The sequence below is a fragment of the Ursus americanus genome, chromosome 15, assembly GCF_024610735.1.
Source record: "Ursus americanus isolate L20-20 chromosome 15, mUrsAme1.1.p, whole genome shotgun sequence".
Lineage (NCBI taxonomy): Eukaryota > Metazoa > Chordata > Mammalia > Carnivora > Ursidae > Ursus > Ursus americanus.
Window position 1 is genome coordinate 54152210 of NC_142141.1, and position 24918 is coordinate 54177127.

The 24918-nt window shown below is 40.6% G+C and overlaps 1 protein-coding gene across 3 annotated transcripts in view; it reads left to right on the forward strand.

Annotated features, from left to right (window-relative positions):
• The window catches only part of DNAH5 (dynein axonemal heavy chain 5), a 259271-nt gene that overhangs the window by 211945 nt on the left and 22408 nt on the right, over positions 1 to 24918 (forward strand). For all 3 annotated transcript variants that reach the window (XM_087867971.1, XM_045787153.2, XM_087867972.1), the window contains 9 exons: positions 4613 to 4856; positions 6083 to 6197; positions 6680 to 6870; positions 10861 to 10982; positions 12644 to 12793; positions 16961 to 17206; positions 20860 to 21079; positions 22215 to 22420; positions 23240 to 23443. In XM_087867971.1, coding sequence (XP_087724097.1) covers positions 4613 to 4856; positions 6083 to 6197; positions 6680 to 6870; positions 10861 to 10982; positions 12644 to 12793; positions 16961 to 17206; positions 20860 to 21079; positions 22215 to 22420; positions 23240 to 23443 — 1698 coding nt within the window. The remainder of the gene's footprint in view (positions 1 to 4612; positions 4857 to 6082; positions 6198 to 6679; positions 6871 to 10860; positions 10983 to 12643; positions 12794 to 16960; positions 17207 to 20859; positions 21080 to 22214; positions 22421 to 23239; positions 23444 to 24918) is intronic.

Below are 24918 nucleotides of genomic sequence, written 5' to 3' on the forward strand. Positions count from 1 at the left end.
AGGCCATTCTTCTTTAAATCCATAAATTCACCAGCTGTCCAGTGTCTTGGAGATACGGGCAGTGAGGAACCTTGTTAACACACGGGATCTGGTATCGTCAACGCTCAGCTCTACATCCTGCTGGCCCCTTAGGTTTGTTTGCTTTTGGAAACAAATGCAAACGTCAGAGAATAGGAATGCAGGGAAGGCAGATTTTTAATGATTTTACATTTTCTGTGTGCTCCAAAGGAGTCATTTTAAATGTGTGAACTGTTCAAGGTCACATCAAGGCCATATTCAGTTGTTGACCTGATGTACCTGTGAGTAGATACAGGCAGCCTGCTATTGTCACCGGAAGGTGAGGTATCAAGCCCATTTTAAACAGGCACCAAACCAGGAGTTCCCCAGCAACTAACCTTTAAAAAACAAACAAACAAACAAACAAACAAATTTCTTAGGTTCACTCTTACCTTGATCCCAGAGAACAAGACAGAAACTCAAAGAGAGCTATATACTATTAGGACAAAAATACTAATCTAGGTTTACAGCCTCTTGGCCACACAACACAAGACCTCAGGGGTCACCTTGTTCAAAATCCCAGATGACTAAACAGGTATGTGATTTCCTTCGGAGATAGAAATAGCCAGACTCTGTGGAAATACCCAAACTTGGTGGAACCTCCCAAACTCGGTGGAACTGACAGGAGAAATAGTTTAATGAAGACCCTTAAACAGATTGTCATTATCACCAGCTCACTGGTACAGAGAAAAAATAAATCAGAATTCTCTTGTTTAATCTTTTTCTTTTTTTTTTTTTTAAAGATTTTATTTATTTATTCGACAGAGATAGAGACAGCCAGCGAGAGAGGGAACACAAGCAGGGGAGTGGGAGAGAAAGAAGCAGGCTCATAGCGGAAGAGCCTGATGTGGGGCTCGATCCCATAACGCCGGGATCACGCCCTGAGCTGAAGGCAGACGCTTAACTGCTGTGCCACCCAGGTGCCCCTTGTTTAATCTTTCTATTTTAATTACCAGTGTAAGGTATAGAAGAGAAGGAACCTTTGGGAATGAAAGCCTGGGTGATCCTTTCAAACTGAGAACTCTGAAAGGCTGTCACCTGTTTCCTTTTGCTGATTTCAAAACCGTGGTTACAGATGTGGTTTAGATACACAAATAATTTTAGTTGTCATTTGCATCTGTGTTGAGCCACTTAATTTTTGATCATTTAATTAATAAATAGTGTGATTCCTGAAATTGTCCTGAATCACTACTGTACTGCCTTACTCACTTTGGGGATACTTTTCATATTACCACCATTTATATAAAAAATTTACAAGGCAGCCTTAGTAAATAGAATACATAGCACAAATGTTTATGTGTGTGTTCGTGTGTGTGTGTGTGTGTGTGCATGTGTGTGTGTGCGTGTGTGTAGAGATAATCCCTTTGGGAAAATGCTTATAGGCAAAATGATTTTGATTTATTTTGCTCCTTATTATTAATTTCAAAAAGAACTATCCTCTTATAGATTGGGGGACCTAAAGTCATAGTTCAACAGAACCATGTTTAAAATTAGCCATACAAATGAGCATAGGCCTAAAACCTTATCCCCAAATAGGTTTTCCATTTTAAAATCCTGAATGAAAAGCAAGTAGCAGGGGTGCATGGGTGGCTCATTTGGTCAAGCATCTGTCTTCCGCTCAAGCTGTGATCCCAGGATCCTAGGACCAAGCCCCGAGCCCTGCTTGGGCCTTCCTGCTCATTGGAGAATCAGCTTCTCCTTCTCCCTTTGCTCTTCCCTTCTGTTCCTCCCTTCTTCTTCCCCTCTGCTCGTGCTGTCTCTCTCAAGTAAAAAAGAAAAGCAAATAGCAGTTCTGTTGTCCTTCAGAGATAACTTTTCCCCATAACTCTTGTCCCATTGTAGTGTTTGGCTACTTACCTGTTATTTAGTACACAGATTGATTCATAATTTCAAGTTGCTTTAAATTGTACTGTTTACTTTAGGGGATATTATTATTATTTTTTAAAGATTTATTTGTTTATTTGAGAGAGAGAGAATGAGAGGGGGAAGGGTCAGAGAGGCAGACTTCCTGCTGAGTAGAGAGCCCACTGCGAGACTCCATCCTGGGATTCCAGGATCATGACCTGGGCTGAAGGCAGTTGCTTAACCACCTGAACCACCCAGGCGCCCTAGGGGATATTATTTTATCAATTTTAAACTTTGGGGGAAAGGTACTTCTTAGCCTCATTTTAATCCTTTAGGAATATAAGCAGTTACTTTAATTGACAAATTTATTGGTGTTTACAATGATATTAAATTGACTACAACCATCTCAATAATGTTCAAGCTTTTACTTGCTATTTTTAAAATCAGGAATTGGATAATTTGTCCATTTGTACATATTATACTAACTGTTTATTTTGTGAATAACAGATTTCGTAAGTAACCTGGGGTGTGATTTTAATACTGATTCTATAGTTCTCAAGTGGCGATGAGATTGACAGTGTAGGTTGCAATAAGTCTTGTAAACTACGTTGAGAATTTTGGACCTTTCAAAATACCTGAGGGAGATCCCTGAATGTCTAGGAGCAGGAAAGGGGGTGATGACAGAGAAGAGGGTCAGCGGGGAGACCAGTTCTGGTTAGAGTAGTCCATGAGGAATAACTAAAACCTAAACCAGGGCCATGGCTATGGATTTGGAAGACATGGATGGAGGAAAAATTATTGTGCTGGAAGAATCCGTAAGACTTGGTGCAGGTTTGGGGTTTGACAGCCCATGCTCTCGTCTCAGCAGACACGACAGCATACATCCTTAGCCTAAGTACAAGATTAGAGAGTTCTCTTTTATCCCTTTTCAGCCACTTTATTAGGCTTTTGTAGTGATATGTGAAATTCTAAAGTATGATTTACTTTGTGCCAACCAATAATTTTATTTTTCAAACTGCTTATTTTCCCAATAAGAATTACAATGTTTCTGAAAAATCCATGCTTGGAATGAATCAAAGGAGGGGAGAAAAGGGAGAGAGACATATTTTGAGCAGTTATCATGATTGAGTTACTGTTGTAGCTGCTTTACTAGTTATATCCTGACAGTCATTTTCTGAGCTGTTTTTATATCCATCTCACAGATAAGAAAACCGAGGCTCCTAGAGTTATATAGCATGGCCAACACCACACAGCTGATAGATCCCGGGGCTGTGATTCAAACACATGTCTTCCTGATGTCAAAACCATCATTCTCCCCCCGGCTTTACATTCCTTCCCTTACCTGTCTTCTTCAGGTGAGGATTTTTAGACCACTCAGCTTTAGGAACTCAGGCATGATAGTGATGGTGGGCAAAATGTGGGAATATGGTAATAAAAAATATTTGAATTTTTCCCTTTATTACATTATTTCTTAGCATAACCGTAATTTAAGTTCTGTTTTTTTTTTGTTTGTTTGTTTTTTGTTTTTTTCTGTAGCTGCTTATGGAGAGGAATTTTGCAGGTGTCTTAAATGTCACTTTCCGTACTAAATTTTTTTTCTTACGTTTTCTCAAATTTGTAAATAAATGAATGAAATAAATGAATGAAAATAACCACTAAGGAAGCTTTTCAATGTAACCCAATAAAAGGAAGCCAAGGAGATAAAGGCAGGTTTTGCTGGCGTTGCTATGTCTCCAAAACTTAAGCAAGTTCCCAGATTTTGCTCAGAGACCGGTACGGATCTACCCACGGTAACTGTTCAGTCAGTGGTGATTAACTGGCTAGAACATAAAGCAGTGGCCACTGGCCTTTGTTCTTTGTCTTCATGCAGTTTCATTACTACCACCTTTGTTTTAATCCTTGGTTTTTAGTTACAGGGTAAGACTTTTCTCCCAGCCTGTGGGTTTTGTGCTGCCTTTGGCTTGTTCTGTGTCATGGCCTTTCCCTCTTTCCCTACCCTCACCAGTCCCATCTTTTTTTCCTTCTGTTCCACGGACTCTCCTTCTCTAAACCACCATGAGGAAGAAGTAACCAATAAGGATAATAACCTTCCAAAACCATTCTGTCTCCAACTATCTATAAAGATCCTTCAGGAAAAATCTAGAACTTCCCTTCTCTTGGAGAGAATAGCACCTTTTCAGGCCAGGAAGAGTTTCCATTTTAAAGGTACCTTCAGCAGCCGTGTGGATTGTTTCCCTAACTTTTTGGACACTTGTTTTTCAGGAGATTGGATATTTCAACCAGCAAGTTGAAAATAATCACATTCAGACAACAACAGAGCTCTTATTAACAAGAAACTAAACAGAAGAAAATGTATTTAATCTGAGAGGTCGATATGTGTCTTCAAATATATTCCAATGTATTTTCAAACATTTTTCACTTTCAAAACAAGCTTACATATAATCACAAAGGTCACTTAAAATGATTTGACTTTAGGAAATAAATAGATGGTCCAGGGGATAGTGGTAGTGTTTTTAGCAAATTTCACGTTATTTGCCACCCACTCTTCTTTCCTCCATTAATTCTCCTCCTCTTCTTATTTTGATGGATTTCCTGCAGTCCAGTATGATAACTACAGTACGGGAGAGCAGCCCTGTAGGCTAACTTTTTCAGAAATGGCCAAACAATAGTTGTTAATTAAGGAGGAAAATATCTTTATGCAAATTAACAGGAATTGGAGAAAGAGAGAACTCATCTCATGGAAGATGTAACTGCAAACAAAAGAAAGATGAAGGAGCTGGAAGATAATTTGCTTTACCGGCTGACGAGTACCCAGGGGTCCCTGGTGGAGGACGAGGGTCTCATTGTTGTGCTGAGTAACACAAAAAAGACCGCGGAAGAGGTGACACAGAAGCTGGAAATTTCGGCTGAGACAGAAATTCAAATTAACTCAGCCCGGGAGGAATACAGACCTGGTGAGTTTGGTAATGAAAGACAAATGTCACAGGAAAATGAAATGAGAAAAAAACAAAAATCGGAGAAATCGGAGGAATGAAGGACGTTAATGCAAATGGCTGCACAAGGTGGGGTGGCCGTCCACGTTTTGTGGCATCGCTTTGGGACAATTCAGTAAAACTGAGATGAAAAAAATTCATAATGGTGTAACTTTTCTAGGTGCTTATAATTCTTGTGAGTTGGCAAATTCTTTAAACTTAGAAAGTAAAGAGGAAGAATTTCTAAAGAACATCTGACTACCATTTTGAAATCTGAGGAATTAGTGTAGCATTTTTGGGCTGCTCACTAATTTTGTATCATTTGGTAACAATCAGCCAGTATGTTATGTTTGCGGTCTTCGAATTAGGAAGGTAATTAGGAAGGTAATCCTTGGTTACACCCGCGTGCTTTGGTCTTACCCACCAATTTGCAAATCAGTGTTGTTCACGGGTTACAAGAGGGACTTGCCGAATGAGAGACTATGGACTCTAAGAAACAAACTGAGGGCTTCAGAGGGGAGGGGGGTGGGGGAATGGGATAGGCTGGTGATGGGTAGTAAGGAGGGCACGTATTGCATGGTGCATTGAGTGTTATACACAACTAATGAATCATCGAACTTTACATCAAAAACCAGGGAGGTACTGTATGGTGACTAACATAATAAAAAATATTATTATAATAAAAAAAAAGAGGGACCTGCTGGAAGAATTCAGTTTCCTTTAGAAAAATGTATCATTCTTTCTCCAGAAACAATCCAAGCAGTAGCATTTGCCGGAGAGGCAGGGGCACCATCTTTGCCATACCTTGTTTTGCCAACCCGAGGCCAAGCTTAGTCGGGGCTTCTTCACGGAGCTGAAGAATGAGGTCCATACGATGCCTGCACAATTTGCCAGGCAGTACAGTTTTTCCTATCCCATCGATTGCCTTTTCTGCCTATGAAAAAATAGAATAAAATCTATTTATAAGGGATCTGGAAGTTCTAACACAGAAAATACCACTTGATGAACACAAACAGCAGACTGCTTACACAAGGCTTATAAAGAAGAATTAAATAGGTATCAGGAGCCTTGCTCCAGACTCCCAGTGCTGTAGATAGTCATTGAGAAAACACAAGTAAAACCCGTTTTCATTTAGAGTTTAGGCTGGTCTGCGCATGGGTCATGTGTTTTCCACCCCGTAGCACACACAACCTTGCTCTGTCTTTCAGTGGCGACGCGAGGCAGCATCCTTTACTTCCTCATCACTGAGATGCGCTTGGTTAATGAAATGTATCAGACTTCACTCCGCCAGTTTCTGGCCTTGTTTGACCTTTCCTTAGCCAGGTACGTCCATACTCAGGAAGCGCAGCTGAATTTTCTATCTGCGGGCTAGAGTGATGACATTGTATTTATAACTTCTTTTCTTTTTTGCTACTGAGTCTTCTTTTAAAATCTCAGTTTAGTGTAATTACCAGTGTGTTAACACATCATTCTCATTTGTCCTTTTACGCTCAGAGACAGCTCTACCAGCTCTTCATCCATGGATTGATTCCTTGGGTTTCATGTATTTCTGTTAAATAAGAAAATTCCCAACACATTGTTGTGAGCGATATAATACCTCGCTGGTAAAGCTGATTTAGACAGCATTGAGGATTCTGTTATGTTATTTTGTGTTGAGAGAATTATTTTAGATTTAGGATGCTTTTATTCTTATGCCTATAAAAGAGCTGGCCCTCCAAAGTTACCTATTCTCCATTAAAGACGTTTTTTATGGACAATGCAAAAGGGTAGTGGGATAAGCCTGATTTAAACATTCTCTCCTCCAGGTCTGTCAAGAGCCCAATTACGAGCAAGAGGATTGCTAATATCATTGAGCATATGACTTATGAGGTTTATAAGTATGCAGCCCGGGGCTTGTATGAGGAACACAAATTCCTGTTCACCTTGCTGCTTACCCTGAAGATCGACATCCAGAGGAACCGAATCAAGCATGAAGAGTTTCTCACCCTTATTAAAGGTCAGTATAATAGTAGAAAGCGTTGTACACAGGTCCAGATGTAGAAATCACTTGAAGGTGCTGTGCGGTATTTTTTTTTTCTGCCTTTAACAGTTTCCTTGCATTTCGTTGAAGATTGCACATATATGAAATATTTTATTTGTTCATTTATTGCATGAATATTTATTGAGAGCCTACTGCGTGCTAAGGCACAGTAGGGGCACTTGGGGGCACATAATAAAACAGTAAGTAAATGATGTAGAAAGTGAGAAGCTTGTAGGTACTATGGGCAAAAACAGCAGGATGAGGGAGATGGGGAGTTAACAGCGTGTGCAGAGCCGGTGAGGGCAGTTTTAAATGGATACCTAATTTAGTGGGATACCTAATGGGGTAGGCCTCCCACTGGCCCTGGGGACAGGCAGAGGGGGAGTGTCAAAGACAGAGGAGATGGCATCAAGGTGCCGGAGGGGGCAAGCCCAGTATGACGGAGGCTGGAGCCACGGTGTGTGTGTGGAGGGGCGATTGTGGAGCTCATTCCCCTAGAAATTTATTCTGTATCTGTTGAATTCACGGGCAGGTCTCTTGCGCCACTGCACAAGACCGCCCAGGGAAGGCTAGGAAACACATTTGCTATCACATTCTTGAATATCTGGACAAAAAAATAGTTATAGTAATTGTGGAAGTGTTGCTGGGGTCTAAGTCGCTTTATCTGCCATATCTTTCTAAGCAAAGGTTTATCTTTACAGATGAGACGTAATTTTATCTACAGTGGATGGGGAGAGATTTTCATGTTCACCTGGAGAGTAGATTTGCAGAGGAACCTGAAGAGGGCGCTGAAGGGGCAGGAGGGAGGAGTGTGGCTATGCACGTGCTGTGCCCTGGGGGGTGTAGGTCCGCAGTCCTATGTGACCAGATGTGTGTTCGTGTTTGTATAAATATGCATTTGCACACATCTCTTATAGAAACAACAAAGAATCATTTGGTTAGACTTGAACTTAGAAATGTATGATTTACAGACAATTTTTCTCTCTTTCTCTCTTTCTCTCTCTCTTTCTCTTAATTCTTTGCCTCCAACCCTTGAACTCCTGCTCCTTTATTTTCCAAGCTTTCTTAATCAGAGCATGGGGATGATGAATGAACTGGGGAGACATTCCTGAGGGAGATGTGTAGGTGTAGGGATTGACTTCTTCACTGAGCCCTTCAAATAGTACTGATTCCTGGTCTCATTGACTGGTCCTCCGGCTGATGGAGATTTCCTGTGGCAAGTTGTTCCCGACATCTCAATTCAGGCATGAGATGCATTCCCTCACGAAATGCGTCCAGGTCTGGTTGAGATGCTAGGAAGTGTGTTACTGTTCGGCGCGATGATCGCAGACGTGGGATTGAGAGTTAGGACGACTCTAAGTGAAAATAGTGGCTTTGCCAATTTCTTGACGAGTGTCTCCAGCAGGTTCTTTAACCTTTTAGGCTTCAGCCTCCCCTGCCATAAAACAAGGGTGGTCAAATCTATATCATCGGATGATTGAGAGGTCGCACAATTTGTGTAAATACTGGTACATAGGATATATTCAGCAAACGATAGGCATCGTTATATTATCTGTAGTATTTTAGTTTGTTTTGATTAGTCTGAGGCTTGTATAGGCTGGACTGGTTTTGTATAGACTGGCTTGTATAGGCTGACTGGTTTTTGGAATTCAGCAGTTTTATAATGCTGCTTTATGAAATGGAGTGTCGGAGGAAGTTTTGCAAGGCAGTTATGTTTTAAGGTTGCTCATTGCTGGGATGTTGGTGAGAGTGACCGACCACATGGGTGAACCCCCTCTGCTAGGACTTTAAAATCACTTGATCAAAAATGTTAGAGAGCAACAGTGTTTGGATACCGGCCTTCATTTGCTCATTTCTAAGATGAAAGGGGATCAGCCCAGATGACTTTCTAAATCTGCTTTAGCCATACCACCTTATAATTGCGTGGTATCACCTGTAGAAATTTTTCATTGTAAGAACCTATCATTTTTATGAAGTATTATGGTACAAATTCAAACCTACTTTTTCGCAAAGTAAGGGTTTATAGAATGAAGGCGATGGCATAACTCTCAATCACCTTGAGAATTTATTTGGAGTTATACCTATCCCGACTGTTCATTCATCAGAAGTATATTTAATCTGGTACCATATTATCCAGAAATATGTCTGCCCCTGACCCATTACCGTCATCCTCTGTGGCCCATTGTACACTTTTGAGGCAGGCAAGATATTCATGCCACAGTTTTACCCTCTACTAAATGATGAATAATGCTTTGGTTGCAGGGAATACCCTTTCCTTCCTGTAAATAGCTTCTCCCTAACTCTCCGGTGAATCTTATTCTTTTGAGTTTGTTAGAAAATGGACAGTTTCCATGGAAATTGGTATAACATTTTTCAACACCATGCCATTGTCCTCAGGTCTTTAACTGCTCTCTGCCATTAAGGCAATCTGTTTTGATTTGGTGACTTAATAATCTTATCGAAATCGCTTCAAGGCCATGCTTACCTTGTTGGAAATATACTAAGATGGATTTGGCCCAAAGATAGTAATTTAGTGGGTCCATGGTCCTGGCTAAAGTAGAGATCGGTTCAATAAATATCTTGAGTATTATTATTTGTTCATGACCTGCTCCGTTCAAAAAAAAAGATTTTAAAGGTAGCCAAATGAATTGGTTATATCCTTTTAAGAATTATGCTTAGTGTGTATTTTCCTTGAAACATTTTAATAGATGCTATTTATTAAACAGTATATTTCATCCTATAAAGAATTTCTAAACCTTTCTTTGACTTAAAATATGATTGTTTACACATTTAGTTCTTCTGAGGTGGGCAACAATAACATTTTAAGGTGTCATTTATTTTATGGTGCTGTGAGAGTTATGTGAGTTACGTGAACTTAGGTAAATCAGCAGCAGCAAGGTGAGTCACTATGCCATGGAAATGTTTGCTGTGTTAGATTGAGCAAAAATAAGTGATACAGCACACGATCCTTGGGCGTGCTCAAAATGGATATAAATAATACGCTGATTTATAGAAGAGAACCTTTTAAACACATGTAGCGCTCCTGACATTTTTAGATAAATTCTGTCCTTGAAAGAGCTTGTGCCAACATCGAGCAGTTCTTAATGTTGACAATAGCTGCTCATTTAGTGACCCTCTGCTGGGGTCTTGATCCTGTTTTGTGTGCTTTACATACATATTTTCTCTCATTCTATCATCATCACAACACCCAGGCTTCATTATTCCCTGTGTACATATTTGGAAACAGAGACCCAGACAGATGAGCTGCCTTGTCCTAGACCTTGGCCACGTAGAGCTAGGACAGAATCCAGCATCCCCCTTCCACACCTATGTTGCTGATTCTTAAGTGTGTTTTTCTAAAATCATCTATTCCTTTATTCAATTTTATTATTTTTATTTTTTTAAAGATTTTATTTATTTATTTGACAAAGAGAGAGAGAGACAGCCAGCGAGAGAAGGAACACAAGCAGGGGGAGTGGGAGAGGGAGAAGCAGGCTCCCAGCAGAGGAGCCCTACGTGGGGCGCGATCCCAGGACTCTGGGATCACGCCCTGAGCCAAAGGCAGATGCTTAATGACTGAGCCACCCAGGCGCCCCCCTTTATTCAATTTTAAAGCTTGTTCATTACTATGACATATTTCTAAGCCTAAAAAATGATAAGGTAGTGGGGTGCCAGGGTGGCTCAGTCGGTTAAACGTTGAACTTTGGCCCAGGTCATGATCTCAGGGTCCTGGGATCGAGCCATATGTCAGCTTCCCTGCTCAGCAAGGAGTGTGCTTATCCCTCTGCCCCTCCCCCTGCTCATGCTCTCTCTGTCTTTGTCGCTCTCAAAATAATAAATTAAATCTTTAAAAAATGTCAAGGTAGTAAAATAATTAAAGGTGTAAGAAAAAGTTTTTGTATATAAATATATTGTTTTAAAGTAAAGAAAGAAAAATCTAGTAACTTTCTATGTTTAATTTTAAAGGAGGTGCCTCCTTGGACCTTAAAGCTTGTCCTCCTAAACCATCTAAGTGGATCCTGGACATGACCTGGCTGAATTTGGTGGAACTCAGCAAACTCAGACAGTTTTCAGATGTCCTTGATCAGGTAACTTGTGCTTTGAATAAACTTACGACAATGTCGCAGGGAGCAGCTTTCTGATTGGTCACTAGTTACGGTATTTGTGGAAGAGAGAGGTCAATATCACCAACTGGAGATCCTCAAGTGGGAAAACTGAGAGATTTAATGAAATCAGTAGACATATTTAAGAGGTTTTGCTGTCTTCCTGGAGATTAAATGAAAAGAAATATGAACAGCCTGCCTCTAAATGCTAGAGATCCTTTTCTCGCCTCTTGTTCTTTTCTTCTTCCTCCTCTCTTGTCCTCCCATGATATGGCCTTAGCCAGGTGTCTGGGCATTAATCTGATGCTAATCCTCAGTCCCTCATCTTTAAAAGTTATTACCCTGTCATAACCAGGAGTTCCTGATGAATTGTGTATGTGCTGGGATCATGGATGTTGGGTCTGGAGAACTGAATTGAGACAAACCAGGGAACATATTCTTGAGAATCAGATGACCAGAGAGTAGTCACACTGAGAGCAAAGTGGCTTTATTCAGCCACAAGCTCTAGGCCTTTTATGACCAGAAAATGTGCTAAGGTTGGTTCTTGACTTTCCCAGTTTAGGTTGACCAGAAGCTTACTATTTGGCTCTATCTGTATGTTTTGGCTTATGTCTGGTGATCTGGGTTATTTCTACCATATAATTTAACCCATTCTTTTGGGTTAAATAACTTTCATTTGGGTGGTTTTAATGCACTCTAGCGTGTTCCCCTATGAGATGACTCCTAGTGACATTTCCCCAACTAATATCTGTTACTGAAGTTGCTGTCTTCTGGAGATTGTCTTATGCCTGAAATCCCTCCACATCATGTAGTCTTTCATGATTAAGGGAGATTATTACTTTTTATTCGTACGCAATACTTTCTAAATATGAATCTGGAATGTTTTTCCCTTTGATTAGGCCTCTAAGAAATCTATCCGGGGCTTTAATCAAGGGGAATATACCAGTAATATTGGATTATATTTATCTGCAGACACTGTTTGTTTGCTCTATGTTTTGAAGATGATTGCCCATGGAATGCTGTCTCTGTTCTTAAGCTCCAAAGGATAATGGACTGTATTCTCTTCCTCTTTATCAATTGTGTAAAGGAAGCATGTGTGTCATTATTCATTTGATGATGATATTAAGTCATATATTTCAAATTACTTGAGATTAATAGAGTATCGACCAAAAAGCTTTTCGTTCAATAATAAACATATATTAAATGTCTTTTTTTGTGCCAGGAGTGGTCCTGGGAAATGAGGAAACATACATTAATAAGTGAGTGAATTTGTTCCTGATCATGAGGAGATTTCATGGAGCAAATCAGATTTCCTTAAAATAATGAAAATGAGCTTTCATTGATTTCTTTATTCCTTATAAATTTGTTACCACAAAGGCATTAGAAGAAATTAAACAACCGAAGGCTCTCCTTACTTCAGAAGCCAGCTGTAAGCTGGTGCTAATGCAGACTGGCTTCAGAGCAAATCACGTTTGATTTCAGACTGTCACACTTTTTGGTAATAGAATATCAAATTAAAAAAAAGTCAAGGGATATCATTCACTCGTGTCTGGAATAGTCAGAAGATTTGATGAAAAATATCCGTGAACTATTACTGAAAGATTTTTCTGTGCTGTGATGCAATTCTTATCCCCTGGTATTTTCAGATATCCAGAAATGAGAAAATGTGGAAAATTTGGTTTGATAAGGAAAACCCTGAGGAGGAACCCCTTCCAAATGCCTATGATAAATCTCTTGACTGCTTTAGACGTCTTCTCCTTATTAGATCCTGGTGTCCCGACAGAACCATTGCCCAGGTAAAAAGTTCATACTAGAAAAAATAGAATATTCTTAAAGATGTTTTTTTATTTTTAAATAATCTCCACACCCATCGTGGGGCTCAAACCTACTCCAACTCCATGGCCTAGAGTCACGTGCACCGCCAGCTGAGCCAGCCAGGCGCCCCTAGGAGAGTAGTTTTAAGGAGCATTTCCTTTTAAATTTAAAGAAATATTGACAGTTATTATACAGTTTCACTCATTTATGGAACACAAGAAATAGGAAGATCGGTAAGAGAAGGAAGGGAAGAATGAAGGGGGGTAAACAGAAGGGGGAATGAACCAAGAGAGACTGTGGACTCTGGGAAACAAAGCTGAGGGCTTCAGAGGGGAGGGAGGTGGGGGAATGGGATAGGCTGGTGATGGGTAGTAAGGAGGGCACATATTGCATGGTGCACTGGGTGTTATACGCAAATAATGAATCATGGAACTTTACATCAAAAACTAGGGATGTACTGTGTAGTGACTAACATAACATAATAGAAAATTATTATTAAAAAAATAAATAAAATAAAAAATAAATTTAAAGAAATATTGAATATTTTAGTCCCTGTGAGAATTTTCTTGGAGGCTTCTACGGAATTTTCTGGTAATACCTATGTGACAAATGGGAAAGTAAACAAATGTAGTGACGTGTACATTTGTTTTTTTTTTTTTTTTAAGATTTTATTTATTCATTCGACAGAGAGAGAGACAGCCAGCGAAAGAGGGAACACAAGCAGGGGGAGTGGGAGAGGAAGAAGCAGGCTCATAGCGGAAGAGCCTGATGTGGGGCTCGATCCCATAATGCCGGGATCACGCCCTGAGCCAAAGGCAGACGCTTAACCGCTGTGCCACCCAGGCGCCCCATGACGTGTACATTTGGGCTGAGTTAATAAACTTTTTTGGTCTAAATGGTGTAAGAGTGAATGAGAAAGCCATGTTTTTAAGGTCAGCTTATAGGTATGATGTAAAGGTAATGTATTACTCTTCCACACCATTTTTATATTAACTCAAAAATGATATGGCTGCCCCATTTTGTTAGTAGTAAAACAACGTTTCCTTAAGTAGGAAGGATATGGAAGCCTGGGAGGAGAGGTAGATTCCCAAATATACAGTTATAACCCCAGAAAGTCTTGGGACCTTTGATGCAAGAGTTGGCCTAAAACTCTTTCAGTTTTACATATGGCTTAAATGTAAATTCTTCCTCCAGAAGATCCATCTTTGCAAAGACCTTTAGTCTGCTGGCCTACTGTCATGGAAATGTCACTGCTAATAAGACTTGCCCGAGTCCTGCCTTCACAATGAAAAGTTTAGCTTTGAATATTCAGCTCAGGTGGATTCCTTAGGGGCTTCTCCAAACAAGCCATAGAGTAACAATATGCTGGGCTTATAACAGAATGTAGGAAGTTGTCCCCTCCACTATCCAGAGGGGGTGTTAAAAACATGGAATAACCACCTCCAAGTCCGTGTAGGTACCAGGGAATCATGAAAACAACTAGATTCAATGATTTATTGAGAGAAGAAAAATGAGTTTTGCAATGCAGGGCAACTGAGATCACCCTTCCTTCAGTTTTTCTTCTCAACTTCATTACTTTTATCCTGCCCAAAAGATTTGTCAAACTGTTGCTTTAAGGACAGTGTAGAAGTTTCAAGTAGTTCGTTCTTTTCTTTTTCCTTTTCTTTTCTTTCTTTCTCTTTCTTTCTTTCTTTCTTTCTTTCTTTCTTTCTTTCTTTCTTTCTTTCTTTCTTCTTTCTTCTTCTTTCTTTCTTTCTTTCTTTTCCTTTCTTTCTTTCTTTCTCCCTCTCTCTCTCCCTCCCTCTCTCTCTCTTTCTCCCTCCCTCCCTCTCTCTCTCTCTCTCTCTCTCTCACGTTCTCTCTCTTTCTTCCATTCCCTGTCTTCCTCCCTCCCTCTTTCCTTTCTCTCCCTTCTCTTTCTTTCTCCCTCCCTTTCCTCCTTCCTTCTCTCCCCTCTTTCTCTCTCCCTCTACTCTCTTCCTTCCTTCCTTTTTTTCCCTTATGTAACACTTTATTTGGTTCAATGCCGAATTTAAGTCTACAAAGCTCTTTTGTAACTTTGTCATCTCTATCCTAGACTCTGTCATCTTTAGACTGACTGCAGCCATGCCTTCCTAACTGGGGTCTCCTCTTGTTCCTTCTTGCCCGCTCTAGTCGATCCTGTATATTCTAGAAGAAATGGAAATATGATTATGCTAGTCCTTGCTTTTTAAAGTCTTTTAATGGCTCATCAAGGCCTTTATGATAACACCCAAGTCTTAAGATCTGCAAGAGCCCTCTGGAAAAGTGTCCTCTCCTTTGAAATTCTTATACTCACATTACATTCCTTTTGTGATTTTCAACCAGACACCTTCTTGGGAAGCATATTAAAAGGTCTCCAGTCTGGATACATTCATTCAGTCCCCATTCCCCATAAGCAGCATCAGGCTTGTTCTCAGTATTTTGGCTGAGCATGACTGCCCATGTCAGGGGACGTTCAGCTGCCTGGTTGCAAAAACAGTACACTCTCAGAGAGTATGTCATGCCTCATACACATTGTGTCTCAGAAACACTCAGCGAAGAGGGTCAGAACAGGTGCAGAGGTTTACTTGTTTGTTTTTCATTGAAATCAGATACTGGGACAAAAATGTTCCAGGGATGTGTGAAGAGTAAGTTTTGACAATGTGGCACTCTATTTCCACTCATGTCAATGAGGTATGCAGAAGCCTGGATACCCCACAGCTGGATCTTACATGAGTTATACTGGATATCCTTCTGTCCCCTCTTGGTGACTAGCTCTTTTCCGTTTCAAGGTCTCTGCATATATGCTGTCTGCATGGAATGCACACTACGCTGGCTTTCCTACCTGTCCTCTTTGTCTAGATAAATCCCACTCATCATCCAAAGATCTGGATGAGTCTCTTATTGTAGCTACTACCTTCCCACTCTAACCTGCAAAGAGGGTCAACATGAGTGGGGACATCATCCCAATTTTTAAGCTCAGAGTCCTGGGGTGTGACATTCACTTTGAGAATGCATAGCGCATAGCCAGATATTCAAAATGGAAGAAGAGCCTATATTACTGACTGAAATCAAACTTGGGGTGTTTTTAAGTCAAAGACAACAGTTTAACCAGCACCACTCTCACTTTGGCCCAGGTCTATCACAAGCCTCTCTGATTTAAGGGAAACCCTGCCTACAACCGTTTTGTGTTTCTCTGGAAATGGAAATGGGGTCCCACCAAGGCCCACCTCACCAAGGATCACCTTACCCAGCCCCTGGAAGGGTTAAAGGTCATGTTGCACCCATAGCTGGACTCTGCTTATTATGTGAGAGAGATTCTTCTGGGGAATCTCACTGGGGAGAGAAACTTGGGTTTTACTCCCATGGGGTAGGAGAAGAAAACAGAATAGGAAATTTTTCTTTGAGGGAACCCAATTTTTACCAGAGGGAGAATATAGACTAAAGGTTATACTCACAATAGTATTTTATTGATTACTTACTTTTCTTTGTTTGAAAAAGGACTATGTTGTTACTTGAAATATTTTTATTTAGTTGATAATATAGTTGACAAAATCTATGATATTATGAGCATGTATTTCAGTCAAAATAAAATTAATGATAAAGGGGATAAGCCAAAACTGGAAAGAGATCATAAGAATGATTAGGAGAATAGTTATGGACTAAATCTTTAAAACATTAATTAACTCATTTGGTAAGTATCTAATATATTTCATTCAACTAGAAGTCATTCAGTAATTATCTATTGATAAGTATCCATTAAATCTCAGGCATTGTGCTGCTTATTTGATTATTAGAATGCATATACATTTCCCTTAAAGCATCCTAAATAATAAAGTTCTCTAGTATTTTAAATTTTATGTACCAAGAAGTAGTCAGTGTATAGAAACAGGTTCCATACAAGGAGTCAGCCAACTTGGGTTCTGGTCTTTGAACTGTGTGATTCTGTGTTGGCAAATAACACAGCCTCTCCATCATCTATAGAGTGGAGATACAATAAGAAAAATGTCTCTGCCCTATTTCTCTGGCAGAGTTACTGTGGACACCATTGAGATAATCTACCAAAATGAATTTTGGAAGCCACCTCGCATCATAACACATGAAGGAGTTAGAATGAGTTTTAGTGACTCCTGTACTGTTTTCGGCAGGCCCGCAAGTACATCATGGACTCCATGGGAGAACGCTACGCAGAAGGAATTATCCTGGACTTGGAAAAGACGTGGGAGGAATCTGATCCACGGACACCACTCATCTGTCTCCTGTCTATGGGCTCAGATCCCACAGATTCCATCATTGCCTTGGGGAAGAGATTAAAAATAGAAACCCGTTATGTGTCCATGGGCCAGGGCCAGGAGGTCCATGCGCGCAAGCTCTTACAGCAGACCATGGCGAATGTGAGGCCAAATGTCTACTTTTAGGTTATGTTGTTATTACAGGTTATAGAATAGCAATGCAGAAAAGAACTTATGAATCATTAAGAGTTTAAATTTACGGGCTTTTTGCTGTTCACTAAACAGGGAAAAGTTTAATACCTATTAGAAGATTTTCATGGAAAAATAGATACAGTTTTTTTCTGCTGAGCCTTGACTTACAGAAAACTTAACAAGAGCATCTTATTTTCCAACCAGTTTGCATAATGTTAAGCCCCACTCTAGATCCCAAACCCTCAGGGGGGTCTACAGCCCCACCCCCTCTGTCATATACCCCAGCTCCTCTGCCATGATTCCAGCGCTGCTCTTGGAATCCCCAACACTCCAGAATCCACCACACCATGTCTTTCTTGAGTTCCAGAATATATAATCTGTGCTCTGAAGTCCTTCAGGCTTGGCCCAGATCCCAGAGGCCAGGAATCTGCCATTACCCTGTGGTGGTACCAGAGGTTTTAGGAAACCTGGCTTATGGCCTTCTAGGCTGGGGCTCCTAGCTCTCTGTGGCTTGCAAATTCTGTGGCATGCAGAACATGCCGTGCTCAGGCCTCACCTGGGGGCCATCAAGTGCTGGAAACCACATGGTAGTCTTGCTAATGGAATAGTCAAGTCCAGACGTGGGGCACTTCCAGAGACTTAAATTAACTGAATGCACAAGGTCTTCCATTTCATGTCTAGAATTCCATCTCTGGGACAGGGCACTCATGTGTTTACTCTGGTCCAGCCCTCTCTGGAGTGTCCAGCTCTGTCTGGAGGATCCCTTCACCCTTATTTCCCTCTTCCTCCACACTTTGGCCAAGCAAGGAGGGCAGAACGACTTGGTTTCTCATTCTTACTGGAGAACATGCAGTCTTGGTCTAGATGCCTTTCTGGCTTTTTAAAAATCAGACCCTACTCCTCCTTCCCTGAGTTTGAGCTCCCCCCCATATCTCAGAACTCCTCTGTGCCCTCCAGGGAATCCCCCTGCTGAGGACAGAACTGGCTGTCTTTATACCACCCCTCACCTCCAACCACTAGGCCCACCATGAAACCACTGGATTCTAGGTCCTGGCCACTGAATCCAGAACCTCACTATTGTGCTGCCTCCTGGTCTCTTTCCTCTGGTCTAGAACTGAGCCCACTGGGTTCTAGAACCTCTGTATTTACCTTGTGGCTCTTTTATCCCCAAATTATGCCCCATCCCCTGCTTTGGTAAAGGTTGGGGGGGACTCACATGTGTGTGTGCCTTGTCTGAGCACTTGATATGCAACTGAGAAGGCAGCAGGGGTGGACTGAAGTGTGTCCAGAGATGAAAACATGCATCTATACTTAAGAACGCCAGGTCTGGAAGGGGTACCTAGGTGGCTCAGTTGATTAAGCATCCGACTCTTCATTTCAGCTCAGGTCATGGTCTCAGGGTCCTGGGATTGAGCCCTGTGTTGGGCTCTGTGGAGTCTGCTTGGATTCTCAATCCCCTTTTCCTCTGCTCTTCCTCCTGCTCATTCTCTCTCCCTCTCTCTCTCTCTCTCTCTCTCTCCCTCCCTCCTTCCCTCCTTCTCTAAAATAAAGAAATAAAATCTTAAAAAGAATGACAGTTCTGGTCTGACCTGAGGGCTTAGTGAACTTCCACCCTGGCCTCTCCCTCCTCTTGGCCTCCTCCCTTTTCTCCCCTCCCTCCTTTTCACTTCCTCTGTTCCTCCCTCTATACTATACTATTACTGTGCTTAGAACAAAAACACCAACAATAACAGAACACCTATTTAACTCTAATTTAAAATAAAAAAGTATTTAATGATTGTTTCAGGCAACTAAATTAGAGTATAAATGGAATAATTTTAGCCTTTAGTTTATTCATGTTTCCTGTTTAGTAGTTTACTAAATCAAGTAAAAGAAAAAAAAAGTCTTATTATTAGCATGCTTATAACTTGTCAGAGATACTGTTTTTAAAAGTTTTGTAGGAAAGATTGGAGGCAAGGCACCTGGCTGGCTCAGTCAGTAGAGCCCACAACTCTTGATCTTGGGGTTATAGGTTCAAGCCCCATGTTAGATGTAGAGAGTACTTAAAAAGTAAAATCTTAATAAAAGAAAAAAAGGAAGAGGCAGTATGACAGAATGAACCAACTACCCAAGAATAGCAATATGGAAGAACACAAAACATTTAATATAGAATATGGTAATCCCACAGAAATAGCCTTGGCTAGTGGATTCCAGGGGGAGGGTGGAAACAGCAAACTTCTCACCTCAGATTCCCCAGCATGCTCGGTGACGGAGAGTGGCTCTACCATTTTTGTGGTTGTCATGTTTAATATGTAATTTATTTTAAGCTGACAACAATGCCTATTGAATTTTTCGAGGGACAAAAAAATTCTTATGCAGCAGTGCTATATACTCCTCAAGAAAATAGAAGGGGGTGTGTAGAATTTCACAGTGATCTGTTTAATGCTAAGATTTTAGATTTGGTGCTTGGTTTGTTTCTCGGAAAGAGAAATAACTCAGGCTGCACTTCTCAAATCTGAATGATCCAAAGTTACAGAGTCAAGAAAACAACTCGAGATTCTCATCTGGATATTATAGATCATTTTAGCAAAAATATTCTATAGATTAGATACTGAGTAAATTATTACAACATGATCTAAAGTATTGCCATGATCTAAAATTATTACAACATGATCTAAAATATTATAACATGATCTAAAATATTGCCTGTTGCTTTATACAAGGAACATTCTTATGCTCATAAAATGTATTATAGAAAAAGTTGGGCTTATTATTTTCTAAGGTTCTTGTTCTTAGAGTGGGCAGATTCCCCAGAGAAGGTTCTCCCACTTTCTAGAGGGTATACATCCTGCTGCCAGCATTTTGGGAACTCCATGGGAGAAGGGAGGGAATAGGTCTCAAAATTGAGTAGGTAGCCTTTCTTTCACCTGTCTTCAGTGAGGTTCCTAGACCCTTAATGTGCTGATGTCCTCCAGTGCAGACCCTGTCCATTGTACCTTCTAAAGAAAATCAGCTTTCCCCTCTTTCTTTAGGAAAGGCAGGAACATGTTGGGGGCTGGGCGCTCGGTCTCTTGTGTGAGCCCATCTTCTCCCCCACTTCCACAGAAACATCTCACCACCTGTTCTTGCGTGTTTGGAGTTATGTGGCATAAATCAGGTTACTTTTCAACTTTCCTTGAATGCCAGTTGAGGATTTAGCTTTCTTGAGTCTGTTTTAAATGTTACTGATATTGTCTTCGCCCTCTCTGTCCTTGTTCTTAAGAGTTCATGCCTTTAAAAATGTCCCTTCTTTTTGCTTCTCGTGGAACATGGGAGGAAGCTGAAGTAAATGGATTTTTCACTCAACCGTCTGTACGTGGTAGTGATGTTATCTCTTTTGAGGCCACTCTGGTTATTTTCATGACTCCTACCGTATATTATCATTTGGCATGCTAGTATGCCATGGGACAAATGCGTGGAACAAGAAAAAAATACACTTATCTCAACTAAACGTTATTGTATCCATAGATTTGACCTGGATTAATTTAGTGGTTAGTGTGCTTCTCTGTTAAATTTTAATCACTTACTTTCTAAAGAATGTATTAATTTAAATCTCTGGGTGAAACACGAAATAGTCTCATCTCCATTTACTGTTGTTGACTTAGGGCGGATGGGCTCTTCTACAGAACTGCCATCTGGGGCTCGATTTCATGGATGAGCTAATGGACATAATTATAGAAACCGAGACTGTACATGATGCTTTCCGCCTCTGGATGACCACCGAAGTTCATAAGCACTTTCCCATTACACTCCTTCAGATGGCCATTAAATTTGCCAATGAGCCTCCACAGGGCCTCCGGGCAGGATTGAAAAGAACATATGGCGGTGAGTCAAGGAATACTTCCAAGTTTATGGGACTTTCTATACTTAAATTTGTTGTCTTAAAGAAACTGTAAAAACAATGAGATAAGAGGGAACTATAGCAAATTGTACTATTATTTAACATGATGGGGAGACGATGGCACCTTGTCGTGTCCACATGGAGTGTGCTCTGGTGGCCTTCAGGCATCAGAGCTCACCATTATCCACCTTGAATTTTTCCCGTTTTCCCCATATTGCTCTGCTTTGGCCTGTGCTGTTCTCCAGCTAGACACCTGCCTTTTTATGTTAACATAATTTTGTCATTTATGGTCTTCATGCTCCATACCTAAAGTTGGCCAAGAGGAGAGGCTGAATTCAAGTTATGACCTGCCTCCATTTCAGGAAGCCATCGGAACAATCTAGTTTTTATTGAGTTGCTAACAAGGCTCAGATTCTTGTCAGGCTACGAGGTAATATGGGGATAAAATAGGTGTGGAAGGATGAGGACAGTAAAAAAATTCTAAATAAAAAATATGCAATTTTATATGTAATATAATACATACACATATATAATAATTATAATTATTATTTGGGAAATATACTCAGCTTGTGGTGACTTCTATACACACTGTTTTAATTAATATTAAATTGTTAGTAGTATATACAGAAGCCCATTGAACCTGAGTACATGCTCCAAATAATAATAATAACAATAATTAGTAGTAGTAGTAGTTTTAGCAGTGGCATTTATAATACTAGTATTATATTAAATGATATATTATTAAATTATTAGATATTAAATACTAATAATACTGTTGGTATTTAAAATACTAGTATTTTAGTAATAGTATTCATTTTACTGCCATCCTTCTTCCATCTCTAGGTTATCCCCACTGTATCTTGTCAGACTGGCAGGAACTTGACCCATGTTAGCCAGTCCCTCAACCACCTCCCCCAATATCTTTGCTTTTCAGAGAGAAACACCCCCTAGACACCCAAAAGTTAAAGTATAATTGTCATACAAATGTGATAAAAATAATTCAAGATAAGTGAATTTTGCTACCAGAAATTTACAAAAATACTTAATAACTTGTAAGTGTAATAAAAAATAAAGGTGTGTGAGTGACGATACAGGTTTTCACCCCACTGACCACGACAGGTGTGAGCCAGGACCTGCTGGACGTGAGCACTGCAGCCCAGTGGAAACCCATGCTCTATGCTGTGGCTTTCCTGCACTCCACAGTCCAGGAGAGGAGGAAGTTCGGTCCTCTGGGGTGGAACATCCCCTACGAATTTAATCAGGCCGACTTCAATGCCACCGTGCAGTTCATCCAAAACCACTTAGATGACATGGATGTCAAAAAGGTACTGTGTGTGCGCCGCCTCGCGCTGCCGTGGCTGTGGGCGCGGGTCCTCAAGCTCACGCAGTACCTGCCCAGCTTGGGGATCGATCCTGTGACAGTGATGATTTTCTGTGCTCGCAAAGTCCTATCTTTAAGTCACGGCAACTGGGCCACACTTGCCTCTGGATTTTGGATGAAAAAATGAGCCAATTTTGATTATCTTTTTATTTCTCAAAGCCAAGTTGAAATTACATGTAAGGCAAAAGGGTTCAATGGGAGGAGGAAAGGGTGAGAAAACTTGTTTTTTTTAAATCTTAAAAAATAGGCGTGCCTGGGTGGCCCAGTTGGTTAGCGTCTGCCTTCAGCTCAGATCGTGATCCCGAGGTCCTGGGATAGAGCCCCGCATCCAGCTTCCTGCTCAGCGGGGAGCCTGCTTCTCCCTCTTCTCCCCACGCTATTTCTGTCTCTCTCTCTCTCAAAGAAATAAATAAAATCTTAAAAAAATAAAATCTTAAAAAATGAAAATGAAAGTCTAGATCACTTTTAAAGCATGTGCTTTTTAAAGAGCTGCCTCACTATTCTCCAAAACTATCTTTTTTTGGGTTGAAATTAAAGTATGAAAGCATATGAATGCACCAAAGGAGTCTATTTCAAATCATGAGCAGGAACTTTGAGTAATCTTCAGGGTTTGTCTCTATCATTTTCTTCCTGCACTTTTAATATTACTGATGAAGAATGAATGAATGACACTGGTGACCACGAATCCACAGATGTTGCCTGGCGGGGAAAATCAGGATGAGCCAGTAGTCGTTCTACATAAGTCCTCTGTCAATGTCCGCAGGGCGTCTCCTGGACCACCATCCGCTACATGGTAGGAGAGATTCAGTACGGGGGCAGAGTCACTGATGACTACGATAAGAGGTTGCTGAACGCATTTGCTAAGGTCTGGTTCAGTGAAAATATGTTTGGATCAGATTTCAGCTTTTACCAAGGATATAATATTCCGAAATGCAACACTGTGGATAACTATCTTCAATATATCCAGGTTTGTCCACTTCAGAATTATATGCAGAGAGCAAATATCTACAGCCTATTGACCACTTTGACATTTATTTACATGGCAAACACTGCTTTTAAAATAAATTTTAATGTTGATACATACTCTCACTGTAAGTGCTTTCTTCATATGTTTATAGTCACCTAATGTTTAAAATGTTTCTATTTGTTCTGAGTGTGTGCTTTGTATGCATTCCCTCCCTCCCTTCTCTTTTATACCTCCATGAAGAATATTCTTTGGGGATATGACAGACTGGGCAGATTTTGAACTAGGGAAACTACATAAATCCGTGGGAACTCTGGAGACTTCAGCTACTTGTGATAATACGGTAAAGGCCACTTCTGGACTCATGCTGAGACTTCTGGTCCTTAATCCTGGCCAAACGGATAACATCTGAGTGTATTCAGGAACCCGCTTTGCATAGGAACCTCCTTCCTCAACCTGGGCGCCAGCGACATTGGGGGGGGGTTTCTTCTTGGCGGTGGGGGGCTGTCCTTTGTAGAGTGGTTAGCAGCACCCCTGGCCTCTCCCCACTAGATGTCAGCAGCACCCCTCACCCCCATCCTGTTGTGACAACCAAAAATGTCTCCAGACATGCCAAATGTCCCCTGGGGGCAAAATCACCCCTGGCTGAGAAGTGCTGCTCTAAGAAGAAATAAAATTTTGACAGGAAATTTGGGGGAAAAGATCTGATTTGTGTTTAAAGGTAACTACATTTTCTGTCACTATACCTTGAATTCATTAGATTATTATTTAGAAATCTCTTTTAGAGCGCCTGGGTGGCTCAGTCAGTTAAGTATCTGCCTTCGGCTCAGGTCATGATCTCGGGGTCCTGGGATCGAGCCCCACGTTGGGGCTCCCTACTCATCGGGGAGTCTGCTTCTCCGCCTCCCGCTGCCACTCCCCCTGCTTGTGCTCTCTCTCTCTCTTGCTCTATCTCTTAAACAAATACATAAATAAAATCTTTTTTTTTTTTTTTAAAGAAATCCCTTTTGCCTCTAGCTGAGATTTATCTGAGTGAACAGACTAAAGCCCAATGGCCCCAAAGGGCTAAATTTATCAGTACGTTTAGAGGTTCTGTGATATATGAATGTAATGAGTTTAGCATATATTACCACCTCTACACTTTTATTAATTCACATTAACAAATATATTTGTCTTAACTGTACTATATATGTCTTTAAATCATTAGCACTGAATACAAATTGCCTGCGAAGATATGAATTTAGATATGCCGGCACCTGCATTTATTTATATGTACCTCATTTCACAATGGACTTGAGGTTGTTCGTAAGAAGACATTATGTAAAAAGGAATAAAATAAGGGAGGAGATTGCAGGAAAAATCTGACACAATAATAGAGTTAGGATACAATTCACACATAGAAACAAATGTCAAATTTAGGTACACTTTTTTTTCTTTCAAATAGCAGTGTTCTTCGCCTGCTTGTGCTGCTTCTGAAT